Below are 23,393 nucleotides of genomic sequence, written 5' to 3' on the forward strand. Positions count from 1 at the left end.
ATCTTCCTGCATTTTGTCACTAACACATCCTCTGCCTCAAAAATCTACAATCTGTTTTGCACCATGTAACATTTTCAAACGTGTTTTAGCTGTCCTTAATTTAGTCATCAAACATTTCTAAGTGCATGCACGGTGGTAGATGCCAAGACAAAGTTGTTCAAGTTTAGTCTAGTGGCAGAGATGCAGTGAAGTGCTACAGGGACTGGCTATGGTGAGTCTGTACAGGGACCCCAGTAAGGGATCAGGAAAAGAACCCAAAAGACATGAGCTGAATCTGGAGGGAAAAGTTGACACTGCACCAGAGACAAGGAGAGAGAGGGATTCTAGGAAATGATATAAGCAAATGAGAAGAAATGGATATTAACAGTGTAATGTGTAGGATGCGCTTTAGTGTAGCTAGAGTAAGTTGGGGTGGCAGGAAATAAGGCTGCCAGATCATGAAGGCACCATGGAAGCGGCATGTAGCATGTCAGGACAGATTCCTCTGGAAGCTGATAAGCATGATGGATTAAAGCAGTGGTTCTTAACTTCTTAAGACTTCTTTAAGCAATAGAAGAAGGTACACACCCTTTCACTGGAAAAAGGTACATACACATAGACATAAAATTTGCTCACAGTTGCCTGGTTAGGAATAAGGCAGAGGAGCAACTACACCAATTCAGGTGAGACATAAGGAGGCCTGAACTAAACCACAGCAAGTGGGGAGATAAAAGAGACAGATGTGAGAAAAAGAAAGATGGTTGAGTGTTACCAACAGATCTTGTCATAAACTGGACTTGAGAAATGAGGGAAAGGCATGCATCAAGGATAACTCCCAGGTTGGTTTGTGGCATAGACAATTGAGTAGAAGGTAGTGTCACTCATGGAGAGAAGCAGGCTTTGGAAGAGAAGATAGGTTTAGTTTGGGAAATGTGAAGTCAAAGGTGCCTTTAGAACATCCAAATAAAGAAGTTCAGCAGGAAGCTAAATATGACCCAGAGGGATGGTACAGTGAGGGAGGTGGGAGGGGGGTTCAGGATGGGGAACACGTATACACCTGTGGCAGATTCATGTTGATGTATGGCAAAACCAATACAATATTGTAAAGTAATTAACCTCCAATTAAAATAAATAAATTTATATGAAAAAATATGCCTTTCCTTTTAATGATTCTTGTACTGGCTCCCTTGCCCTAATGTTCAACTACAAACAGGCTTCTAAGTCTCTGTGTAACACTTTTAAATTGAGACAAGTATATCCTCCATTTACAGAAAAAAGTCCAGAAATGGGAAAAGAAATTAAACTTCACACACCCAAAATTATTTCACATTTTTTAACTGAAAGAATAGACTTTTATTAAGCACTGTAAGTTTCTTTCCATCAGCATTAACAGAACACCAGACCAATTTCCATCACAGAACAACTCCTGAGACATTTTCATTCCTTTCTGAAACACTTTCCTTAACTCCTGCAGTTTCCCCTAAGAAGCATCCATTCAAACTTACATTAATAAACTATGGAGCTTTTGTGGTGAGTTGGGCCAAAAAGGCAGGGAATTTGGAAGAGAAATACATATTATCCATCCACTAAACACACTGTCAAGAGCACAGGAGAAGAGAGATTAACACAGGAAAAAACAATGAAAGATTTTACTTTTGTCAATAACATCATTTATCAGGGAGCACTAAAAATCAATGAATCCTTGTAGTTAAAGTTTCTTTACCTAGTATGTTATTCTAGAAATAGAATAGAATAAAATAAAAGGTGGATGAGGAAGTATCTTCTGGGAAGTAACTAAAATGAATTCATCAGCTTTGGCGGGGTTATGAACAATTAATAAAAACTGAAATATGTAATTTGTTTCATTTACATGAAAATCCACTAGTCATCAGTTACTACCAACACGGACAAAGAGAGCATCTATAAAAAAGTACAAGGGCAATGTCAAAAGCTGCAGTGGGCACCCTAGCACAGGGGGTATTTTATTTTGCTTTTACCTTGGAAAAAATGTTTTGTAAAAAAAATATGAAGTTCTTTTCTTAGAACAGCAAAATAACCTCTGACAATCCTGAAGATAATTAGCAGTAATAGGGGAACAGGTACACTGAGCTCTACCTGCACCAGCAGACTATAGCAATAAGCTAAGGGAAAAGAAAATGGAAAGTCAAATAAAAGAAGGTGCCAAAGTCACAAGAGGGAGAAAAATATAGGGTGACACACAATGGAATAGTGAGAACTTACCCCCTGAAACCCCAAGCATATTTGGGAAATATGCATTAGGAACTGAACAAGTAAAATGATTAAACCTTAGTAGAATTAACTAACTACTTAAACTGTGGTCTACTTGTACTGTCATTTCAATGTGGGGTGGGGAGTCTTAAAGGCTGAAAGGGTAGCACTGACATGCTTACAGAAGCCTTCTAAGGTTCCAGTGGACTGGATCTCTATAGCCAAGCAGTTACTTCCACATTCTTTCTACCCTACATAAACGTTCTTTCCCCAAGCCCCTTCTTAACCACACTAATGCCTTACATGACTGTTTTTCTCAGTGATTAAAACAAGTTAATGTGACTTGGCCAATGATGCCAGGAAATCAAGATGCAGACAAAAATCAAATGTCACTAGCCAAAGCAAGTGCCATTTCTTGGGTTTTAAAATCTACCCAAAGTCCTACTGGCTTAGAATGAAAATGGTACAAGTGAGCAGAAGTTTTATCAGGCCTGGTCCAGACTAGACTGGCCACTGAATAAGGGTGGGAGTTATAGGCTGACCCCAAGATACACCAGCAGAAATCAAGAACTGCAAGTCCTTGAGGATCTGTGGCTGTATATATCCGGGGTGCTTTTGCTTATGGCCTTACAAAGTAAAGGGGTCATTCCTGGGGGTTCCTAAATGATGTATGACTTTGTTCAAGAAAGGCCACATTATAGTCAGAAATTGAACCTTAAATGAAGGATGACAGTCTCTTCAAGTGGTACTCACAACAAAGAGCAGACTCAGTTCCCTAATTTGAAAGAAATTAGAAAAAGTTGATCTTGAAACTAGAAAAACTTAATCTTCCAGTGATAAACCTTAGTCTTTCTGACTTCTAAATTATATGTCTTGGCAGATAAAATATAGGACTATGGCCCTTTATAGTTCTTTCTTGTAACCTTACAAACCCAAAATTCTGAATCTAAATAAAAATCAAAGTTGGAAGTGAGTCACTTGTTTCATCCTGGGCCAGGCTAGGAGAAAGTGGAGGTGTGTGGAAGGGAGAAAAGCAAGCCTTTTGGCAAACTGGAATCATCCCTGTCAAATAGCTGTTTTACTTCTCACAGTGAATGCCTACAAAATAATATATCTTCTTAATGCTGTGAGAGTTAACAATACTGTCATTTGATCGTATCAAATAGATTCAAGATTCACAGAAACAGCAGCTGAAGAAAATACCTTTCCATATAACTCCAAGTAGTTCCTAATAGAAAATAGAGCTAGCTAGCTAGTTAACACAGCTCGGTGATTCTGGTTACCTTTAGAGCTCCAAAGGATTCCTCCCTCTGTGGTTCCAGAAAGAAATTTCCAAGTCATGTAAGTTCGCTATTAAATCCTTCTCTTGCTGGAAACAGAAGTCCTAACCGTCAAGATGTTGTGAAAGGCTGGGCAGGCTAGGAGAAGAGCGGGGAAAACTAGGGGAGCCAATTCCATAGAGGAAGCTTTTGTACACTTTATCACTGGTTACATTTGCCTGGGTATGCATTCTTGTCATCCTGCTCTGGCTTATGTAAGAAGTGTCTGGGTAGGGGAAGAGGCATTCTAGACCTCCCCACCTCTGCAAACTGTGGGTTCTCTTAAACTGGGCCAGACTAGGATAAAACAGTCTGAGACATCTTTAATCTTTCATGATGATACACTTACTGTAAGTGGGCAGTAAGCAAACACCTTTCTGGTTGTCTGGAAAAATGTCACCAAGGACCTGCTCTGGGTTAAGGCGCATGAGGTTTTTCAAAAAGAGAGAGGACCCTGCTAGAAGTCTAGTCAGTTGTGTTCCTGTAGAAATGGTACTTCTTGGGCAAGAATATTACAAAGCCCAAAAGGAGGTGTATGAGGCTAAAAGCCTCAATTCCTGAATGAAGACACATGCTAATCTGTTGCAAGTCATGTTCCCATCCCTTATACTTAGGCTGCTGAGGAGGGAAACTGGAAGTGCAAGGTTGTCTCAAGAGTATTTCTGGCAAAGAGTAACAGACTCTTTGTCCTGGGCAGATTCTGATCTTACCTGGGGGCCGGGAACCTTTCATAGAACATCCCTGTTGGCCCAGGCCAGAGTCCTCTGAAGTCTTCCTTGCAAAGCAAATGAAAAGATCCAGTAGTCAAAATGTCAATGAATAAATGAAACAATCTAGGCATGTAAAATCAAATTGTCGATTTCCTCACACTTCCCTACCCACTGTCCTTCAGGGATGCATGGCAATCAATTCTAGCCGAAGGCCAGTTTGATGCTAGAGTTTCAGATAAGATTTCCCCAAACTGGCTGCAAGCCCTGGTAATTACCTTCCACCCCCCTTCTCTCTCCCAACCAGGCTGCTCCTTCATAAGAAAATGCCCAACTCTTCCCAATCCTACTCCAATCTCCTGTTTTTACCATAGGGGATGTGAGGACTCTGATCAAGATTAAGCTTGTAACAATCCAACTGTTTGTTGTTCTGAACAGGCAATCTCTGGAAAGTACTTTTTGTCTGCTTAGAGAAGCCCATCTTCTTGTAATTGTGATGGGCTACGACTTAGTAAGGATTTTTAAAATGTGGTCTTCTGAAACCCACCACTCCATAGCAGTGGAAGCATTTCTGGGAAATTCAGTAAATCTTCTGGGACATCATCATGTATGTATGTGTGTGCATATATATATATATATATATATATATATACACATACACACAACATATATATATTTATATATACATACATACACATATATTTATATATATATATATAAAATATATATAGATAAATAGATCTGTCTCTTTATATAAAGGGTATGTGTATGCATATAGATACACACATTCATATATACATCCACCCAAACATCCGAACACAGACACACACACACACACACGCACGCACGCACACAGTCTTTTGAGTTCCCTTTAGAACATCATTTAATTACATTGATTCCCACCCTTGCAGGGAGTGGGTGAACTGCACCACATCTTCTATTTTACAAATAATGCTTTAGTTCAGAGGCAGGAAAAATCTGCCCAGTACTTTTTCGACTCACTTGAATCCCCCAGTACAAAGGCCATTGGTAGTTATTTTAAGTGTATAAAATTAAAAAAAGAATAAAAAAAATAACCAATACTACCTCACTTCCCTGAAAACATCTACCTATCTGATTGTCAGGCCAGAGCTAGAGGCGGTAGTACAAATCCCTGGCATAGGTGAATGGGGAAAAGAGTTAGAAGGATGTGGATACTGATTATATATGAAGGCCCTACCAGTTCATAAAGAAAAAACCACGTTAGGAAGCCATAAGTAGCTGTATCCACTTTCCCATGGGTTTTGTAAATGAACATCATAATAAAGACTCAGAAAACCAAAGCTAGACTTTTCTGTAGGTCCTTGTGTGATGATACCCAATAGTCTGTGCCTTAATAGCCTCCCAGGGGAGGTAAAGACAATATTGGCACTATATATTCAATTTGAGAATAGGAACTAGTCTTGTTGTCATTCATATTTGATCAGAGCTTCTCTAGAAACAGACTGCTGAGTCTGGAAGCCCAGAAAAAGACAGGGAAGGGGAAAAGATGGATACCAAAGAACACCCTCATCAAAATCCTGAACAAAACTAGGATAAGCATTTCATGTCCTCCTCTAACTTAGGCCTACAATCAGAGAAGTATAGGTTTTCCCCTCTTCCTGATCTGCTGAAGCCATCTTCTTGCTTGTTACTCCTCTTTCTGTTGTGTCACAGTTCCTAGCTTTTGCTCTTGTAAGTGGTTCTTCTCGCCATTCTTCCCAGGGAAGTACCGGTTACCGTTATTACACACACTGTTGTCTCTGGATAAGGCAGACTGTGATGGAGATGGAAGATGATCATTCTTCTCTTCCTTGATCAATGTGCCACTGTTTCCATCTACCTGTGAGCTAGACCGACCTTGTTGAGGCTCCAGGGATTTAGAAACTCCATCTGAAGAGCTCTGTCAAAAACAGAGATAGTCAGTAGGAATGGTAATCCCAAAACTAGCTGATCCTTCCCAAGCATGTTTATAAGCTAGCCTGTGGAAACTGCTTCAGCTCTTAAAAAACACCAGAAAGCCCAAAGCTTGTTAGCACCTAGTACACTCTGACACTGTCTGGAGAACTTAGGGTGACAACAAAAGGATCTAACTCGAATCTAATGGCAATGACAACAACACAATAATGGCCCAGCTACTATTTACCAAGTTTTACAATGTATTTTTTCAAATGCCAAAAGGCACCTTAAATGGTAGATATTGTGACATCCCATTTACAGATGAGGAAGCTGAGGCTCAAAAAGATTAAAGTAACTTGCTTAAGGAGATACAAGTAGAAAGTAGTGGGGCCAGGATTCCACTCCAGGTCAGTCAGTCTCTAAAGTTTATTCTCTTAACTTCCATGCAGCCATCCAATACTGACAGCTGGGTTTGTAAATGAAAGGAAAAGAAAACAAATAAGATCTATGTGCAATATTTCACAGTATCTTTCATAACTAAAAACAATCACTTGGTTTTAATTTCAGCAATGGTAACTGCTCCTGAAATGCTAATGCCATGAACTGCATGACCTTGAAGTACAGTACTGGCTCCCAATGAGTATTATTAGGAATAATAGGAGTTTCTGATTATTAAGTGGTTGGACATGCCAGGTATTCTGATGTTGGTTTCACAGATAAGAAAGACAAATGAGGCTCAAAAAAGTAAAATGACTTGCTCAAGGCCATTGGCATACCCAGATTTGCATCCAAGTCTGTTTTATTCCAAAGACATGTTCTTTCCACTGACACCATACATAATGGAAATCTAATGCCCATTGAATATGTGGTCATTATAGATAATAACTACCAATATTTATTGAGCACTTCCCATGTACCAGGTTCTATGTTAAATACTTCACTATATTACCTCATTTAACACTCAGAATAATTCTGAAGTAGATACCAATTCTTTCATTTTTATAGATGAGGGAACTAGGGCACAGAGAGGGTAAGTAACTTGCCCAAAGTTACAAAACTGGTAAGTGGCACTACCAGATTCAATGCTAGATCATTTGTCTCCAATACCTATACAACATAGAGGTTACTGTGAAGTTCTTCTCAAGAACCTGGAAATAAGACGAAACTAGTAATGGAAGGAATTAGCCATGCGAGTCAACAAAGAAATAAAAACATAATAAATACAGGACTGAAGAATTTGAGAATACACAAAACTCCACTGACCTAGAAATAATCTCATGAAGATAGGACTGTAATGGAATATTTAATAAACTGGAACAATTATCTCAGATGGGAAGATGCCTTAGCTACAAACAAAGTCAATGTAAGGATTTCCTTGGCCAGGGTACCTCTAAAGTAGGTAATAGTACCCCCAGAAATCTTAGCTAAGAGGAATTTAAGATCATCTATCATTCCTTTTTCACCCCTAGTTTCCCCATCTAGAAGAGAATAATAGTATATGACAGAGGATGAGATGGTTGGATGGTATCACTGACTCGATGGACATGAGTTTGAGCAAGCTCCAGGAGTTGGTAATGCACAAGGAAGTCTGGCATGCTGCAGTCCATGGGGTTGCAGAGTCTGACACGACTGAGTGACTGAACTGAATAGTATATATTAACTAGATATCAAATAAACCAGAGAGAATATCCATAAACTAGGTATCCATAAATAAGAGAGAATAATATCTATATCACAGGTTCATATAAGGATTCAATGACACACACCATGTAAAGCATGGTGGCGTCTGGCATGCTGTAAGAACTCAATAATTGGTAGCTAATATTATTGTTCTGATTCCACACCCTCGGGCAAACTTCTGATACCATGGCCTCCTTGGCAGCTTGCTCTTAGAGAAAGAAAGCTCTGATTAGACATGGTTAAGAGCATGCATATAAGAGTCAGGCAGGCCTAGGTATGAATCTTGTCTAACAATTACAGTTGTTATACTGTATCAGAATTAGCACAGTACAGGGCTTTGGAATCAGTCAGCTCAAGCTAGAATGCCAACTCTAATACTAACTTGATGGTCAAGATGCTTCATTCTTCTGAGCCTCAGTTTTCTCCTGTTTAAAATGGGAATAATAAATACATGTATTTATAAGAGTGACTAGGAAAAAGTATACAATATATTGTGATAATTATTTCTTTCCACTGTAAATTAGTACTTTACCTTTCACCTTCTCCCTTCTCGTCCCCTCCCCCACTCCTTTAGCCATATCCACAAAGCTATTTCTGTGATGTTGGTTAATGTGAGCCAACCACTGAAAGATGGATCCACTATGATTGCACCAAAGATATCAAGTTTTTTAGGCTGTATGCCTACTGATCAGTCCCTGAATCATGGTGAATTCATCAAGGCTGTACTACCTTGTGTATGTGTATGTGTATGTGTATGTGTGCTCAGTCATGTTCGACTCTTTGTGACCCTATGGACTGTAGCCCACCAGGCTCCTCTGTCCATGGGATTTTCCAGGCAAGAATACTGGATTGGTTTGCCATTCCCTTCTCCAACCTTATGAAAGGGCTATCTTATAGGGTACTACCTTATGGGAGACAACCCGAGTGATCTGTTCCTGCACAGTGCAATCCCTTTTCCCTTACTGAGCAGTTTCTGGAAAAAGCTGAGAAGCTTTGGAAAAACCCAAAGTCATTGCTTTCTGGCTTTGGAGTACATTACAAAATACGTTGTGTAGGGGACTTATCACTGTAGTTTCATATTGGACTCAAAATAACATTAAAGCAAATTTGTATTCCTTGTGAAAACATTAGAAAATGGGAGTAACATGGATGCAATGAGTGCTGGCTATATACATGAGAGCTGAGCTGGAATTGAGGACTGATGATAAAATGGCCTTGCAGTATGGTCTCATCAACGACCTTTGTGAGGATTAGAAACCACATGTAAAATGTCTAGTAGAGGCCTTTGGAGAATGCAGGCACTTAAGACATGATAGTTACTATGCTATGAGGAGCCCAGCGGTCTGAAGCCAGTACAAGATTTTGGATCTCTACAGGGGGATGGGGGACCAGTGAATTTGAAGACCAGTGAGTCTCAGACCATTCTGAACCATCAAGAATAAGCAGAATGGCAGTGCCTCCTCCTCTCCCATCATCAGCAAAGGCAAAAGTCCAATTTTCTAAGCATCTCTGGTAGCACCACAGAAACTGAGGTGTGCTGTTGGAATCCCACTGTTAATTTCACTTTGGCCTCCTTATGGTTCATGTAGTAATGCTTTGCTAAGTGCAGGTCTTTAGGACACAGTACCAGGTTTCTATTTTGTGGCCTCACTCAGGGAAAAGGATAACACTCTGCAGCCCTGTGGGAACAGCCTGGGCAGGTTAACCCTCAAAAGACTGCTAGAGAGTAGGCAGATGAAATCAAATGCTGGGAGAAGCTACGAAAGCTCCCAGGTTTCCATGCCTGATGTGATCTCTTGCAAACAACAACAACAACAAAAAAACAGAAGAGGTAGATCATCTCAAAAAGGTACTTACTTGTTTATTTCCTTTTTTGTGTCCTTTGGCTCCTCTACCAGTCTGTTCTTTTCCATGCCTTGAGAAAGTTAGGGGAGGGGGGAAAGTGATCATGAGGAACACATAAAGCCCATACCTCCATTTTCACTTAATTAACTACTCACCTCCACTAGCAAGTTTGACCCTCTTAGGTTAGATGCCTCTCCTCTGTGTTACCAGTGTAAACCTATATCTGTCACTTCTATGTTATACTGAATTGTCCTGTGTCCCAAGTCCCCCTCTAGGGGAAAGACTGTTTCAAGGCAGGGCATTTATTATATGTTTACTGAACTCAACTGAAAACTGGCTTTAAAAATGCAAAGTTAGTTCATGCCTCTTACGTTAATAAAAGGGTTCAATAGCTGGGCATTTTCCCAAGAGCACCTCGATTGATACAAGCTTATACCAACCTATTCAAATACATACCCCTTTCCTGGCCCACCGACAGAAACCACTTGCATGCCAAAGGAGCCTCGCCCCCTGGAGGATCTGCTGCCAGCCCACTGGCCTACAACCATCCCAGCAATCTCCAGTTTTCCTCCTTGGGGTGGGATTGGATGGAGTCCTAGAAAGAGAGGAACAATGGCAGCAGTGAATGGCAAGTGCAAGGTAGGATAAGAGGTGGAATAAAAGATCCACAGCCCACCTACTCTATGTATTTTTCCATTTCTCTATGATAAAAAGACTGTGATAACAACAAAGGGTCATGGTGGAAGCAAATTTCAGAGGAAGGGGTTGAAAATCTACATACATCCACTTAGCAAGTGGGGTGGGCCTAATTCATTTTTCAACTACAGAACCTATACACAGTAGGCATTCAATATTTGTGGAGAGAGAATGAGGTCTTAAGATCTAGCTATTGGAAAATTATAGGCCCAAACTACCTTTTAAAGCAGGAAATGAATTTATTTCATGTACACATGTATTCATGTATTTCCGGGAGAAATATCAATAACCTCAGATATGCAGATGACACCACCCTTATGGCAGAAAGTGAAGAACTAAAAAGCCTCTTGATGAAAGTAAAAGAGGAGAGTGAAAAAGTTGGCTTAAAGCTCAGCATTCAGAAAACTAAGACCATGGCATCTGGTCCCATCACTTCATGGCAAATAGATAAAGAAACAGTGGAAACAGTGGCATACTTTATTTATTTGGGCTCCAAAATCACTGCACATGGTGACTGCAACCATGAAATTAAAAGATGCTTACTCCTTGGGAGAAAAGTTATGACCAACCTAGACAGGATATTAAAAAGCAGAGACGTTGCTTTGACAACAAAGGTCCGTCTAGTCAAAGCTATGGTTTTTCCAGTAGTCATGTATGGATGTGAGAGCTGGACTATAAAGAAAGCTGAGTGCCGAAGAATTGATGCTTTTGAACTGTGGTGTTGGAGAAGACTCTTGAGAGTTCCTTGGATTGCAAGGAGATCCAACCAGTCCATTCTAAATTAGGAGATCAGCCCTGGGTGTTCTTTGGAAGGAATGATGCTAAAGCTGAAACTCCGATACTTTGGCCACCTCATGGAAGATTTGACTCATTGGAAAAGACCCTGATGCTGGGAGGGATTGGGGGCAGGAGGAGAAGGGGATGACAGAGGATGAGACGGTTGGATGGCATCACCGACTCAATGGACACGAGTTTGAGTCACCAACTCTGGGAGTTGGTGATTTACAGAGAGGCCTGGCATGCTGCAGTCCATGGGGTGGCAAAGAGTTGTACACGACTGACCAACTGAACTGAACTGAACTGATACATGAATTTATACATCCTCATGTAACTGGCCAAAACTACTTTTGATTCAAATGCATGTCACTACACACTGGAGGATTAGTCAAACAACCAAACAACAAAAAATAATGAAATTAAACTAACAGTTTAATGAAGAATTGATGCTTTCGAATTGTGCTGGAGAAGACTTTTGAGGGTCTCTTGGACAGCAAGGAGATCAAACCAGTCAATCCTAAAGGACATCAGTCCTGAATATTGATTGGAAAGACTGATGCTGAAGCTCCAATACTTTGGCCACCTGATGCGAACAGCCAACTCACTGGAAAAGACCCTGATGCTGGGAAAGATTGAGGGCAGAAGAAGGGGAGACAGAATGAGATGGTTGGATGGCATCACTGACTCAATGGGCATGAGTCTGAGCAAACTCTGGGGGACACTGAAGGACAGGGAAGCCTGGTGTGCTGCAATTTATGGGGTCGCAAAGAGCTGACACAACTTAGTGACTAAACAACAACAAACTAACAGTGATTTATGATTACAAAGTAAGAACAGTAACAGTTTAAAACCAGAAGCAATTAAAGACAAGATAGCATATCATCTTAAAACAGGAAATTCCAACTCTGTGTGCGAGCTCACAAGCACAGCTCAGGTCTGAAATTTGGCACAAAAGAAAGCTTTCATAAGATAGGGAATGTTAGTAAGCCTTTAACTTTATTTTATGGAAAAACCCAAATATTAATAACTCTTCACTCACTTAGCAGGTTGTTAGCAAAGAGCCCCTCATTTATATAAAAATGGGAGTCTAAGGAACTAGGTGACTAGCCAATCCTAAGAGGGCAAGAAAGACTTGCATTTGGGGATCCTATTGTGGCCTTTAAGAAGGCAGGAGGCTCCTCATGAGCCACCAGTAACTGGAGACTAAGTTTTATCACTGGGAGCTGGGACAATGGTGAGGACCTTCTGAGAACTTGGCCTTAATTAAAGCTGTCTTCTGAGACACAATAAAATCAGCATGTAAAGAATGAGAGCAGGCATCTGTAAAAACATCTTCAAAGGATGGAATGAAGGGTTGGCTCCCTGGTTTGTGAGACCTAATCATGACCTAAGTGAACTGAGCAGACATTTACACTGCTCACCTAGGCACATCCTTGAACTAAAACATCCATGTTGAATTTTGTGACCCTAAATTTAAGACAAATTTCAACTTCCAAGCTTTACTATTTTTAAAGTGATGAGCAATACACAGCACACACTTCAACCATACCACTCTCACCCCATCACAGAATCTTGACATTTCATGTTAAAATGTCCCCATTAAAATACTGTTTCACCAGGGAAAAAGGTTGTTTGAATTATCAGGATCAGTACCTGACCTACCTAAGCAAGAGTGCTTGTTTGTCATTAAGCCACACCATAATTTATTCATACATGTGTGTATATATACTGTGTTGGTCAAAGGGTTTTTTTTTTTTTGTAAGATGGCTCTAGTAGCGCTTCAGTTCAGTTCAGTTCAGTCACTCAGTCGTGTCTGACTCTTTGCGACCCCATGAATTGCAGTCTTTCCCAGCATCAGGGTCTTTTCCAGTGAGTCAGCTCTTCACATCAGGTGGCCAAAGTATTGGAGTTTCATCTTCAATATCAGTTCTTCCAATGAACACTCAGGGCTAATCTCCTTTAGGATGGACTGGTTGGATCTCCTTGCAGTCCAAGGGACTCTCAAGAGTCTTCTCCAACACCACAGTTCAAAAGCCTCAATTCTTCGGCGCTCAGCTTTCTTCAGAGTCCAACTCTCACATCCATACATGACCACTGGAAAAACCATACCCTTGACTAGACAGACCTTTGCTGGCAAAGTAATGTCTCTGCTTTTTAATATGTTGTCTAGTTTGGTCATATCTTTCCTTCCAAGGAGTAAGCATCTTTTAATTTCATGGCTGCAATCACCATCTGCAGTGATTTTGGAGCCCAAAAAAATAAAGTCTGACACTGTTTCCACCGTTTCCCCATGTATTTCCCATGAAGTGATGGGACTGGATGCCATGATCTTCGTTTTCTGAATGTTGAGCTTTAAGCTAAATTTTTCACTCTCCTCTTTCACTTTCCTCAAGAGGCTTTTTAGTTTTTCTTCACTTTCTGCCATAGGGGCGCAGTTACCTGCATATCTGAGATTATTGATATTTTTCCCAGCAATCTTGATTCCAGCTTGTGCTTCTTCCAGCCCAGCGTTTCTCATGATGTACTCTGCATATAAGTTAAATAAGCAGGGTGACAATATATAGCCTTGACATACTCCTTTCCTATTTGGAACCAGTCTGTTGTTCCATGTCCAGTTCTAACTGTTGCTTCCTGACCTGCATATAGGTTTCTCAAGAGGCAGGTCAGGTGGTTATCAGGGTGCATTTATTTAAAAAAGAAAGGTAAAAACGCAACTGAAATGCAAAAAAAAAAAAAAAAATTTTTGTGCAGTGTATGGAGAAGGTGCTGTGACTGATCGAACACATCAGAAGTGGTTTGAGAAATTTTGTACTAGAGATTTCTCACTGGACAATGCTCCAGAGTCAGGTAGACCAGTTGAAGTTGATTAGGATCAAACTGAGACATTGAGAACAGTCAATGTTACACCATGTGGGAGATAGCTGATATACTCAAAATATTCAAATCAAATGTTGAAAATCATTTGCACCAGCTTGGTTATGTTCATCACTTTGATGTTGGGCTTCCACAAAAGTTAAGGGAAAACCTTCTTGACTATAATTCTGCTTATGATTCTCTACTTAAACGTAATGAAAACGTTTCATTGTGATGGATAATTAAAAGTGGATACTGGACAATAATGTGGAATGGAAGAGATCATGCAGTAAGTGAAATGAACCACCACCAACCACATCAAAGTTCAGTCTTCATCTGAAGAAGGTGACGTTGTGTATATGGTGGGATTGGAAGGGTGTCTTCTATTATGAACTCCTTCTGGGAAACCAAACAATTAATTCCAACAAGTACTGCTCCCAATTAGATCAACTGAAAGCAGCACCCAATAAAAAGCATCCAGAATTAGTCAACAGAAAATGCAAAATCTTCCATCAGGATAGTGCAAGGATATATGTTTTTTGATGATCAGGCAACAACTGTTACAGCTTGGCTGCAAAGTTCTGATTCATTCACCGTATTCACCAGACACTGCACCTTCAGATTTCCACTTATTTTAGTCTTTACAAAATTCTCCTAATGGAAAAAATTTCAATTCTTTGGAAGACTATCAAAGACACCTGGAACTATTCTTTGCAAAAAAAAAAAAAGTTTTGGGAAGATGCAATTATGAAGTTGCCTGAAAAATGGCAGAAGGTAATGGAACAAAATGATGAATTCTTGTTCAATGAAGTTCATGGTGAAAATGAAAACTGTGTTTTTTAACTTTAAAAATGAAGGAACTTTTTGGCTAACCCAGTATATTTATATGTGGATCCACATGTGTATGTATGTATTTGCTTTCTTCACTAAAACGCAACCCCCTAGAGGGTACAGACTGTGACTTATTTCTCTCTATGCTTCTGGAAATGTGTTAGGTCTACTCTCAGAGTGGAAATGGGCATATCAAGCTATGGTTGTTTGCTGACACTAGGCATTTACTGACTTCCCACTGCTCTTTATGCAAGTTCCTGTGTACACCTGTCTATGGGGAATGAGTGAGCTAACCAGCAACCATGAAGACCCAGTTCACATGAACTGCAGTTCTCAAAAGTAAAATGTGACTCTTGGTTTCTACATCAGTTACTTCATAAGTCAAAACCTTAGGGACTAATAACTTCCATGGAGAGTAGTCTGGGAAGTCAGTGGGCTTTCTTCTCCAGGCTACACCCCTCCATTTCAATAAGCTACTCTTCAAACCACACTACAGCACAGACCGTAAATGAGATAAGATATACACGAAACTGCTGATTTTGTAACTGGCAATAATTACTGGATGGGTTATTATGAAATAGATTGACACTGACACACACCTTATTCTTAGGTACTGACCTGCAAACCCCCGGCTCCTTCCTTGAGGGGGAGGTGGCACTGGGCCCATGGCTCGGGGGTAAAGTGAAACAGGGTAGAGAGAGGGCACCATGGGAGGCACGAAGGTAGGTGATGGAAGCAGAGAAGGCGGTGGATGGTTCATGTTGACTCCTTCAAGTATGCTCTGTCTCATCTTCTCCACTTTGGTTGCCAGGTCAGCCTTCAAATGAAGAACAGAGTAATAATAGCAGCTGCAATTTTTAAAACTTCTCCTATGTTTCAGGCACAGTATTGGGCGGTCTATGTAGAAACTCACAAGTCTATTCCCATGAATGGAATCATGACCTGGAGTTAAATGGCTCAAGGTAACATACTCAGGGAAGCCTGCCTGACAACAAAGCTCCCATTCTTTGCATGATGCCAAACTACCATCATACTAGTTCTGACCAAGGGCTTATGAGGCACCATGATTAGGTCAAGAAAGACAAATACAACGAGTATTTAGTAATGCCCGATCACACAGCCAGCAATAGGCTAGGTTATTTTTTAAGGGGGAGGTAATAGAATTATGTAAAGAGAGAACAAAACTTGACACATACAAACCCTTTTAACCTTCTCCCTCATACTCAGGATCAGAGATCATGACCTCTATCCAGGAGAAGTCCATGCCTCTAATCAAGAGGTCAGCAAGCTTGTTCTGAAAAGGGCCATACTGTTTCTGTCACAACTACCTGACTCTGCCACTGTAATATGAAAGCAGTCATGGACAATATGTAAATGAATGAATGTGGCCATGTTTCAAAAAATTTTAGTGGAATAAAAATTCAAATTTAAAAAAATCTTTCTGTAGTTTGCTAGCCTCTTCTCTCTCAGCATATTTCCCAAAAATGGACAAAGAAGAAAGTAAGGGCTCCTTTCCCTTGCCTTCTTTCATCTTTCCCAAGGCTTTATTGCAAAAAATATCCCCTGCTTTTACTCTGTGAGCTATTTTAATACCCTCTTCTATTTATAAAATAGTTCCTTTACAAAAAATATCATTTGAAAAAATGACTTAATTTTTGTAAATAAGTGAAATGAAATTCTAAGAATGAGGGGAAAGGCATATAATATATCTGAGCATTCATTTCATGGGGAAAAAATAACTCAGGGCAAAAAAAAAGGAATATGAAAACTTGAAGCCCCATTATAAAAAAAAAAAACAAACTCTTCCCAACATGATTTTGTTTTTTTTTAATATAAATTTATTTATTTTAATTGGAGGCTAATTACTTTACAATATTGTATTGGTTTTGCCATACATCAACATGAATCCGCCACGGGTGTACACGTGTTCCCATCCTGAACCCTCCTCCTACTTCCCTCCCCATACCATCCCTCTGGGTCATCCCAGCGCACCAGCCCCGAGCATCCTGTATCATGCATCGAACCTGGATTGGTGATTCGTTTCATATATGATAATATACATGTTTCAGTGCCATTCTCCCAAATCATCCCACCCTCGCCCTCTCCCACAGAGTCCAAAAGACTGTTCTATACATCTGTGTCTCTTTTGCTGTCTCGCATACAGGGTTATCGTGACCATCTTTCTAAATTCCATATATATGCATTACTATACTGTATTGGTGTTTTTCTTTCTGGCTTACTTCACTCTGTATAATTGGCTCCAGTTTCATCCACCTCATTAGAACTGATTCAAATGTATTCTTTTTAATGGCTGAGTAATACTCCATCGTGTATATGTACCACTGCTTTCTTATCCATTCGTCTGCTGATGGACATCTAGGTTGCTTCCATGTCCTGGCTATTACAAACAGTGCTGCGATGAACATTGGGGTACACATGTCTCTTTCAATTCTGGTTTCCTCGGTGTGTATGCCCAGCAATGGGATTGCTGGGTCGTATGGCAGTTCTATTTCCAGTTTTTTAAGGAATCTCCACACTGTTCTCCATAGTGGCTGTACTAGTTTGCATTCCCACCAACAGTTTAAGAGGGTTCCCTTTTCTCCAACCCCCTCCAGCATTTATTGCTTGTAGAGTTTTGGATAGCAGCCATTCTGACTGGCGTGAAATGGTACCTCATTGTGGTTTTGATTTGCATTTCTCTGATAATGAGTGATGTTGAGCATCTTTTCATGTGTTTGTTAGCCATCTGTATGTCTTCTTTGGAGAAATGTCTATTTAGGTCTTTGGCCCATTTTTTGATTGGGTCATTTATTTTTCTGGAATTGAGCTGTAAGAGTTGCTTGTATATTTTTGAGATTAATTTTTTGTCAGTTGCTTCATTTGCTATTTTCTCCCATTCTGAAGGCTGTCTTTTCACCTTGCTTAGAGTTTCCTTTGTTGTGCAGAAGCTTTTAATTTGAATTAGGTCCCATTTGTTTATTTTTGCTTCTATTTCCAATATTCTGGGAGGTGGGTCATAGAGGATCCTGCTGTGATTTATGTCGGAGAGTGTTTTGCCTATGTTCTCCTCTAGGAATTTTATAGTTTTTGGTCTTACGTTTAGATCTTTAATCCATTTTGAGTTTATTTTTGTGTATGGTGTTACAAAGTGTTCTAGTTTCATTCTTTTACAAGTGGTTGACCAGTTTTCCTAGCACCTTGTTTTCCCATCTCTTGTTAAGGAGACTGTCTTTTCTCCATTGTATATTCTTACCTCCTTTGTCAAAGATAAGGTGTCCATAGGTGCATAGATTTATCTCTGGGCTTTCTTTTTTGTTCCACTGATCTATATTTCTGTCTTTGTGCCAGTACCATACTGTCTTGATGACTGTGGCTTTGCAGTAGAGCCTGAAGTCAGGCAGGTTGATTCCTCCAGTTCCATTCTTCTTTCTCAAGATTGCTTTGGCTATTTGAGGTTTTTTGCATTTCCATGCAAATTGTGAAATTATTTGTTCTAGTTCTGTGAAAAATACTGTTGGTAGCTTGATAGGGATTGCATTGAATCTATATATTGCTTTGGGTAGTATACTCATTTTCACTATATTGATTCTTCCGATCCATGAACACGGTATATTTCTCCATCTATTAGTGTCCTCTTTGATTTCTTTCACCAGTGTTTTATAGTTTCTATATATAGGTGTTTTGTTTCTTTAGGTAGATATATTCCTAAGTATTTTATTCTTTTCATTGCAATCGTGAATGGAATTGTCTCCTTAATTTCTCTATTTTCTCATTATTAGTGTATAGGAATGCAAGGGATTTCTCTGTGTTGATTTTATATCCTGCAACTTTGCTATATTCATTGATTAGCTTGGACATGACTGAAGTGACTTAGCAGCAGTAGCAGTAATTTTCTGGTGGAGTCTTCAGGGTTTTCTATGTAGAGGATCATGTCATCTGCAAACAGTGAGAATTTTACTTCTTCTTTTCCAATTTGGATTCCTTTTTTCTTTTTCTGCTCTGATTGCTATGGCCAAAACTTACAAAACTATGCCAACATGATTTTGTAACATGTACATAGACCCTGGGCCTTTGGGAGCATCACTGACCAAGTTAGTTTAAGGTCAAACACATTCTCCCACTTCTGCTACCTCCTTCGCCAGTCTCTCTGCTCCTTTACCCTTTTCTGCCATTCACTTTCACAGCACATCACAGTTGATCTCAGTAGCTACCCAACATGCTGGTACCTGGCCATCGCAGAGCTCAACTAGGGATACTCTCTCTCGGCCTGCTTTAATTAGCTTGCTCTGGAACAGCTTGCCATCGAAGTAAATCCAGGGGCAGCAGTGTTCCCAAGGAACTGGCTGGCCACAGGCATCATTGGCAAACAGGGCTGTATCAACTCCGCTCATGAAGAGAGCAGCAAGCTGGATCCCTCGAGCATCCAGTTTCTCAATCTGAAACCACCATAGAGGAAAAACTACCATTAAGAAACTGCTGTTATTGGTTACATTTGCTCTTATTCCTGTTTCAGTTAAATAAGAACATGTTACTTTTCAATATGGACATTTGAGTACATAAGCAGCCTCTATCCATTTCCTTCCCTGAGATGGTTTGGAAGATACTCATTATAAAAAAAAAACCAACTTTCAAATCTTAAAAAGATACCCACTTGAGATACCAATTTTTCTGCCTGTCAAATAAGAAAAAAATTAGAACAAAAGACCAAAAGAACGTCCAATGCTGACAAGGATATGGTGAAATAAATGGCACACTCAAATAAAACTAATGAGCAATGTATACTAAAATTAAGCAATATGCATCAAGAACCTTAAAATGGTCACATTTGTTGATTCAGAAATTCTACTTTTAGGAATCTATTCTAAGGAAGTTAAGATGTGAATAAGGCTCTAATACATAAAGATGTTAATTATTACATATAGTAAGTGAAATCTGGAAACCAAATGGCCAAAAAAAGAATAATTAAATGATACATCCATATGATAAAATATTTACTATAAAATTTTCAGACATAGAAACTATGTTCTATGCTAAGTTTAAAAATATAATATATAATTACATACATAATATATCAACCATGTAGAAAATGCATGACAAAAGGCTGGAAGAAACCATAAAAATGTACACACAGTGGTTATCTCAAGTTGACATGTTAGATAGCTTTAATAGGAAAAGGGATAGTACATGCAGGTCCCCTCCTAGGTGTGGTGTGGAGTTGTCAGTACCTGCTCTAGTACCAAGCAATATCACATTTACTGTAGAAAGGAACCAACACTGTTTGTCTAAGACTGTTTTCATCTTTTCCTTAGTTGATCTCACATCAAGATTTTTAAGTCTTACTAGACTTGATTTTCTTCTAGTTTATACTAGGGTCTCAAAGGACCATGGCTACTTAAGTCACAAGAGGAGTGTCCTGCATTAATACCTAATTGAGTACTGTATACTTAGAACATGCTACCCACTCTTGTAAGTGTTTTGCATAGATTATTTTATTTAATATTCTCATAATACTATAAGTAAGGAAACTGAAACTACAGAGGTTAAGCAACCTAATGAGCTAAGATTCAAAGCCAAGGCAGCCTGGCTTCAGAGCCTACTCTCTAACCTACTATATTCTACTGCCTTCAGTTATTATGTTGGATTTACTTGCTTCCTCTTGCTTGTCTAGACTTCCCTCTAACACTCAGTATTATTTTTTAAAAGGAGGGTAGCACAGGGAATTATATCCATTAACTTATAATAGTCTACAATGGAATATAATCTTCAAAAAATACCAAATCACTGTGCTAACACCTGAACCTAATGTAATATTGTAAATCAAGTATTGGATCGTGTACGTGCTCAGTTGTGTCGGTCTCTTTGTGACCTGATGGACTGTAGCCCATGGACTCCTCTGTCCATGGAATTCTCCAGGCAAGAATAATGGAGTGGGTTGCCATTTCCTCCTCCAGACGAACTTCCCATCCCAAGGATTGAACCTATGTCCCCTGCACCTCCTGCACTGCAGGTGAATTCTTTACCACTGAGCCACCAGGGAGAGAGGGTACATATTTACTCAAAGACAAACAGAACACCAGGATAAGTCCCCTGTAGCATCTTTTGAAAGAGTTGGAAACCTTACTGTGATCTATGGGCCACAACTTACCAGTCTTACACAATACCATTTTTTCTACCCATTCTCACCCATCAGTATGTAAGCAGTGTTGGGTTTATTAATAGACATAAATATTTGGCTAAAGTAAACCAAACATTTACCTGAAGAACTTGCTCTTCTCCCCAGCTGCAGGGAAAAAAAGACCTAAAATAGAGCTATGAGCTCATAAAATAATTTAAATGAGGATAGTTCAAATCACCTTGAGTTCTTGAAGTTGATCTGGTTCATAAAGTTGAGTAGAAACTGCCTGTGCCAGGAAGGTGTCTAGCTCATGGCGATGCAGGATTCGGCCGCCAGGCCATTGAACCATGTATCTAGAAGATAAAAGCATCATTGTTAAGTGACAAAAGCTCATTTATTCATTTCACAAAAACTTAATAAGCTAAGTGTAACCTACCATGGCCCAGATGCTAGCTAGGTTCTAAAATAAAGTAAAAGAATCTCTGCCTTTGGTTACTTCATCTAGATGGTAGAGGAGACAGGCACCATTCACGTATAACTGCTGTTAAGTTTATGGCTTCTTTCTTCCTAGCACCTCAAATCTCAGTTTTTTCTCTTTTTCATACTACATATAGAATATTCTATCTTGCTTTTTTCATTCAGCATTGTAAGAACCTTTCATTCATTAAATAGTTGTCAAAAACATGATTGTAAATGACTTCACGTTCCTCATGTGTTTTATCAATTTATATAAATATTCCTATAATATTAGAAACATACTATTCATTTTCTTTTATTATAAAACTACTATAAAGATATTCACATATTTAAATCTCATCTGTATTTCTGATTATTCATTCAAGATAGACTTCTAGAAGTGCTGATCATTTTTATTTTATTAAATTTACCTCAAGAACATGCTGGCCCTTCGTTCAGATTTTTAAAATGGACACATGGCTTTAAGGGTGCAATGTATTTAACACTGCACAATATATTCAACAATGAGAATCTGGAGGTGGTATAACTATATACCTTTATACATTTAGTGGCACAAGTATAGGCACAAGCCCTGCAATTGGAGGGAAAATCCATTCAGGACTGAACAGAGAGGTTCTTGGTGCTGAGAGAATTTCCCCTTGACTTCAGCCTCGAGACAAACCAAGGAGTCTGCCAGTACACAGAAACCACTGAATTCAGGACAAACAGGAGTAACAAGATATGTATTAAGGAATTGGCTCTAGCCAATTACGATTATGGGGGCGCCAGTCTGAAGCAAACAGGGTTGGCTGGAAGCAGGAAATGTGACAATTCAAGTTTGTGATCTGTAGATTAGAACAGCAGTTTAGAGACAGAATGGTTAATGCTTTCTTCAAAAATTCCCAGTTTTCTAAACAAGTTCCTAGGATGCCTTCTTTAGACAGGGTTGAGTTAATTTTTGTATAATGTGTGAGGTTCAGATTGAAGTGTTTGTTTCTTTGGCCTATGGATGTCCGATTGTTCCAGCACCATTTGTTGAAAGGCTATCCCTTCTCCATTGAATTGTTTTTACACTTTTGAGTATACCTGTGTTGTTCTATTTCTAGGTTCTTAATTTTGTTCCATTGACCTATGTGCTTATCCCTTTGCAAATAACTCCAGTCTTGATTATTTTGGCTACAATATTAGGTAGAGTGATTCCTATACTTCTTTTTTGCAAGATTGTTTTAGCTATTGTAAGGGCCTATATAAATTTACACATAAACTTTAGAATAAGTTTGTCTTCATTCATAAAAAACCTTGCATTAAGCCCACAGGAATTGTGTTAAATCTACAGATCAATCTAACAATTGACAGCTTTACAATGGTAAGTCCATGAACGTTCCTTCTTTGATTATTTTCATTGGCATGAAGCAGAGTGATTCTGAGGTTGGTTCAGTGCTCTGGCATGTATTAGTAGTTTTATTTTACTGATTAATATTTTATTGATGGACATATCACATCCACTTCCCAGTTAACAGATATTTGAGTTGTTCCTACTTCTTGATTATTATGAATAATATTTCTTTGAACATTCATGTGCAAGTCTGTGTGGACCTATTTTTTTCAACAGATACCTAGGAGTGAAATAAATGAGTCATATGATTACTTGAATGGGCTTTCTTGGTGGCTCAGACAGTCAAGAATCTGTCTGCCAATGCAGGTAATCCAGGTTCGATCTCTGGGTTGGGAAGATTCCCTGGAGAAGGGAATGGCAACCCACTCTAGTACTCTTGCCTGGAGAATCCCATGGCCAGACGAGCCTGATGGGCTATAGTCGATGGGGTCACAAGAGTTGGATACAACTGACTATTTATATATTTATGTTTAACCTGTTAAGAAAATACCAAACTAATGTCCAAAGTAGCTATACCATTTTAAATTTACATCAGTGTATGAGGGGATCCCAATTCTCTGCAGCCAGGCCTACATTTGTCATTGTCATTTTTT

The 23,393-nt window shown here is 39.3% G+C and overlaps 1 protein-coding gene across 7 annotated transcripts in view; it reads right to left on the bottom strand.

The window, feature by feature from the left end:
- FAM120C (family with sequence similarity 120 member C) overlaps positions 1-23,393 on the bottom strand; it is a 145,453-nt gene that overhangs the window by 21,464 nt on the left and 100,596 nt on the right. For 4 of the 7 annotated variants that reach the window (XR_011565190.1, XR_011565191.1, XR_011565192.1 and 1 more), the window contains exons 11-16: positions 21,187-21,301; positions 19,060-19,269; positions 15,452-15,650; positions 10,133-10,271; positions 9,689-9,746; positions 4,238-6,155 (exon numbers count right to left, since the gene is read on the bottom strand). Coding sequence is in view for 3 of the 7 variants with exons in the window: in XM_070783792.1 (XP_070639893.1) it covers positions 5,904-6,155; positions 9,689-9,746; positions 10,133-10,271; positions 15,452-15,650; positions 19,060-19,269; positions 21,187-21,301 (973 nt within the window). In the remaining 4 variants the exon portion in view is untranslated. Of the gene's footprint in view, positions 1-1,298; positions 6,156-8,213; positions 8,257-9,688; positions 9,747-10,132; positions 10,272-15,451; positions 15,651-19,059; positions 19,270-21,186; positions 21,302-23,393 lie in introns of those variants that run through there. The other 3 variants (XM_070783794.1, XM_070783792.1, XM_070783793.1) reach the window with 3 other exon arrangements.

This window comes from Bos indicus, chromosome X, assembly GCF_029378745.1.
Source record: "Bos indicus isolate NIAB-ARS_2022 breed Sahiwal x Tharparkar chromosome X, NIAB-ARS_B.indTharparkar_mat_pri_1.0, whole genome shotgun sequence".
In the NCBI taxonomy this organism is placed as follows: Eukaryota; Metazoa; Chordata; class Mammalia; order Artiodactyla; family Bovidae; genus Bos; species Bos indicus.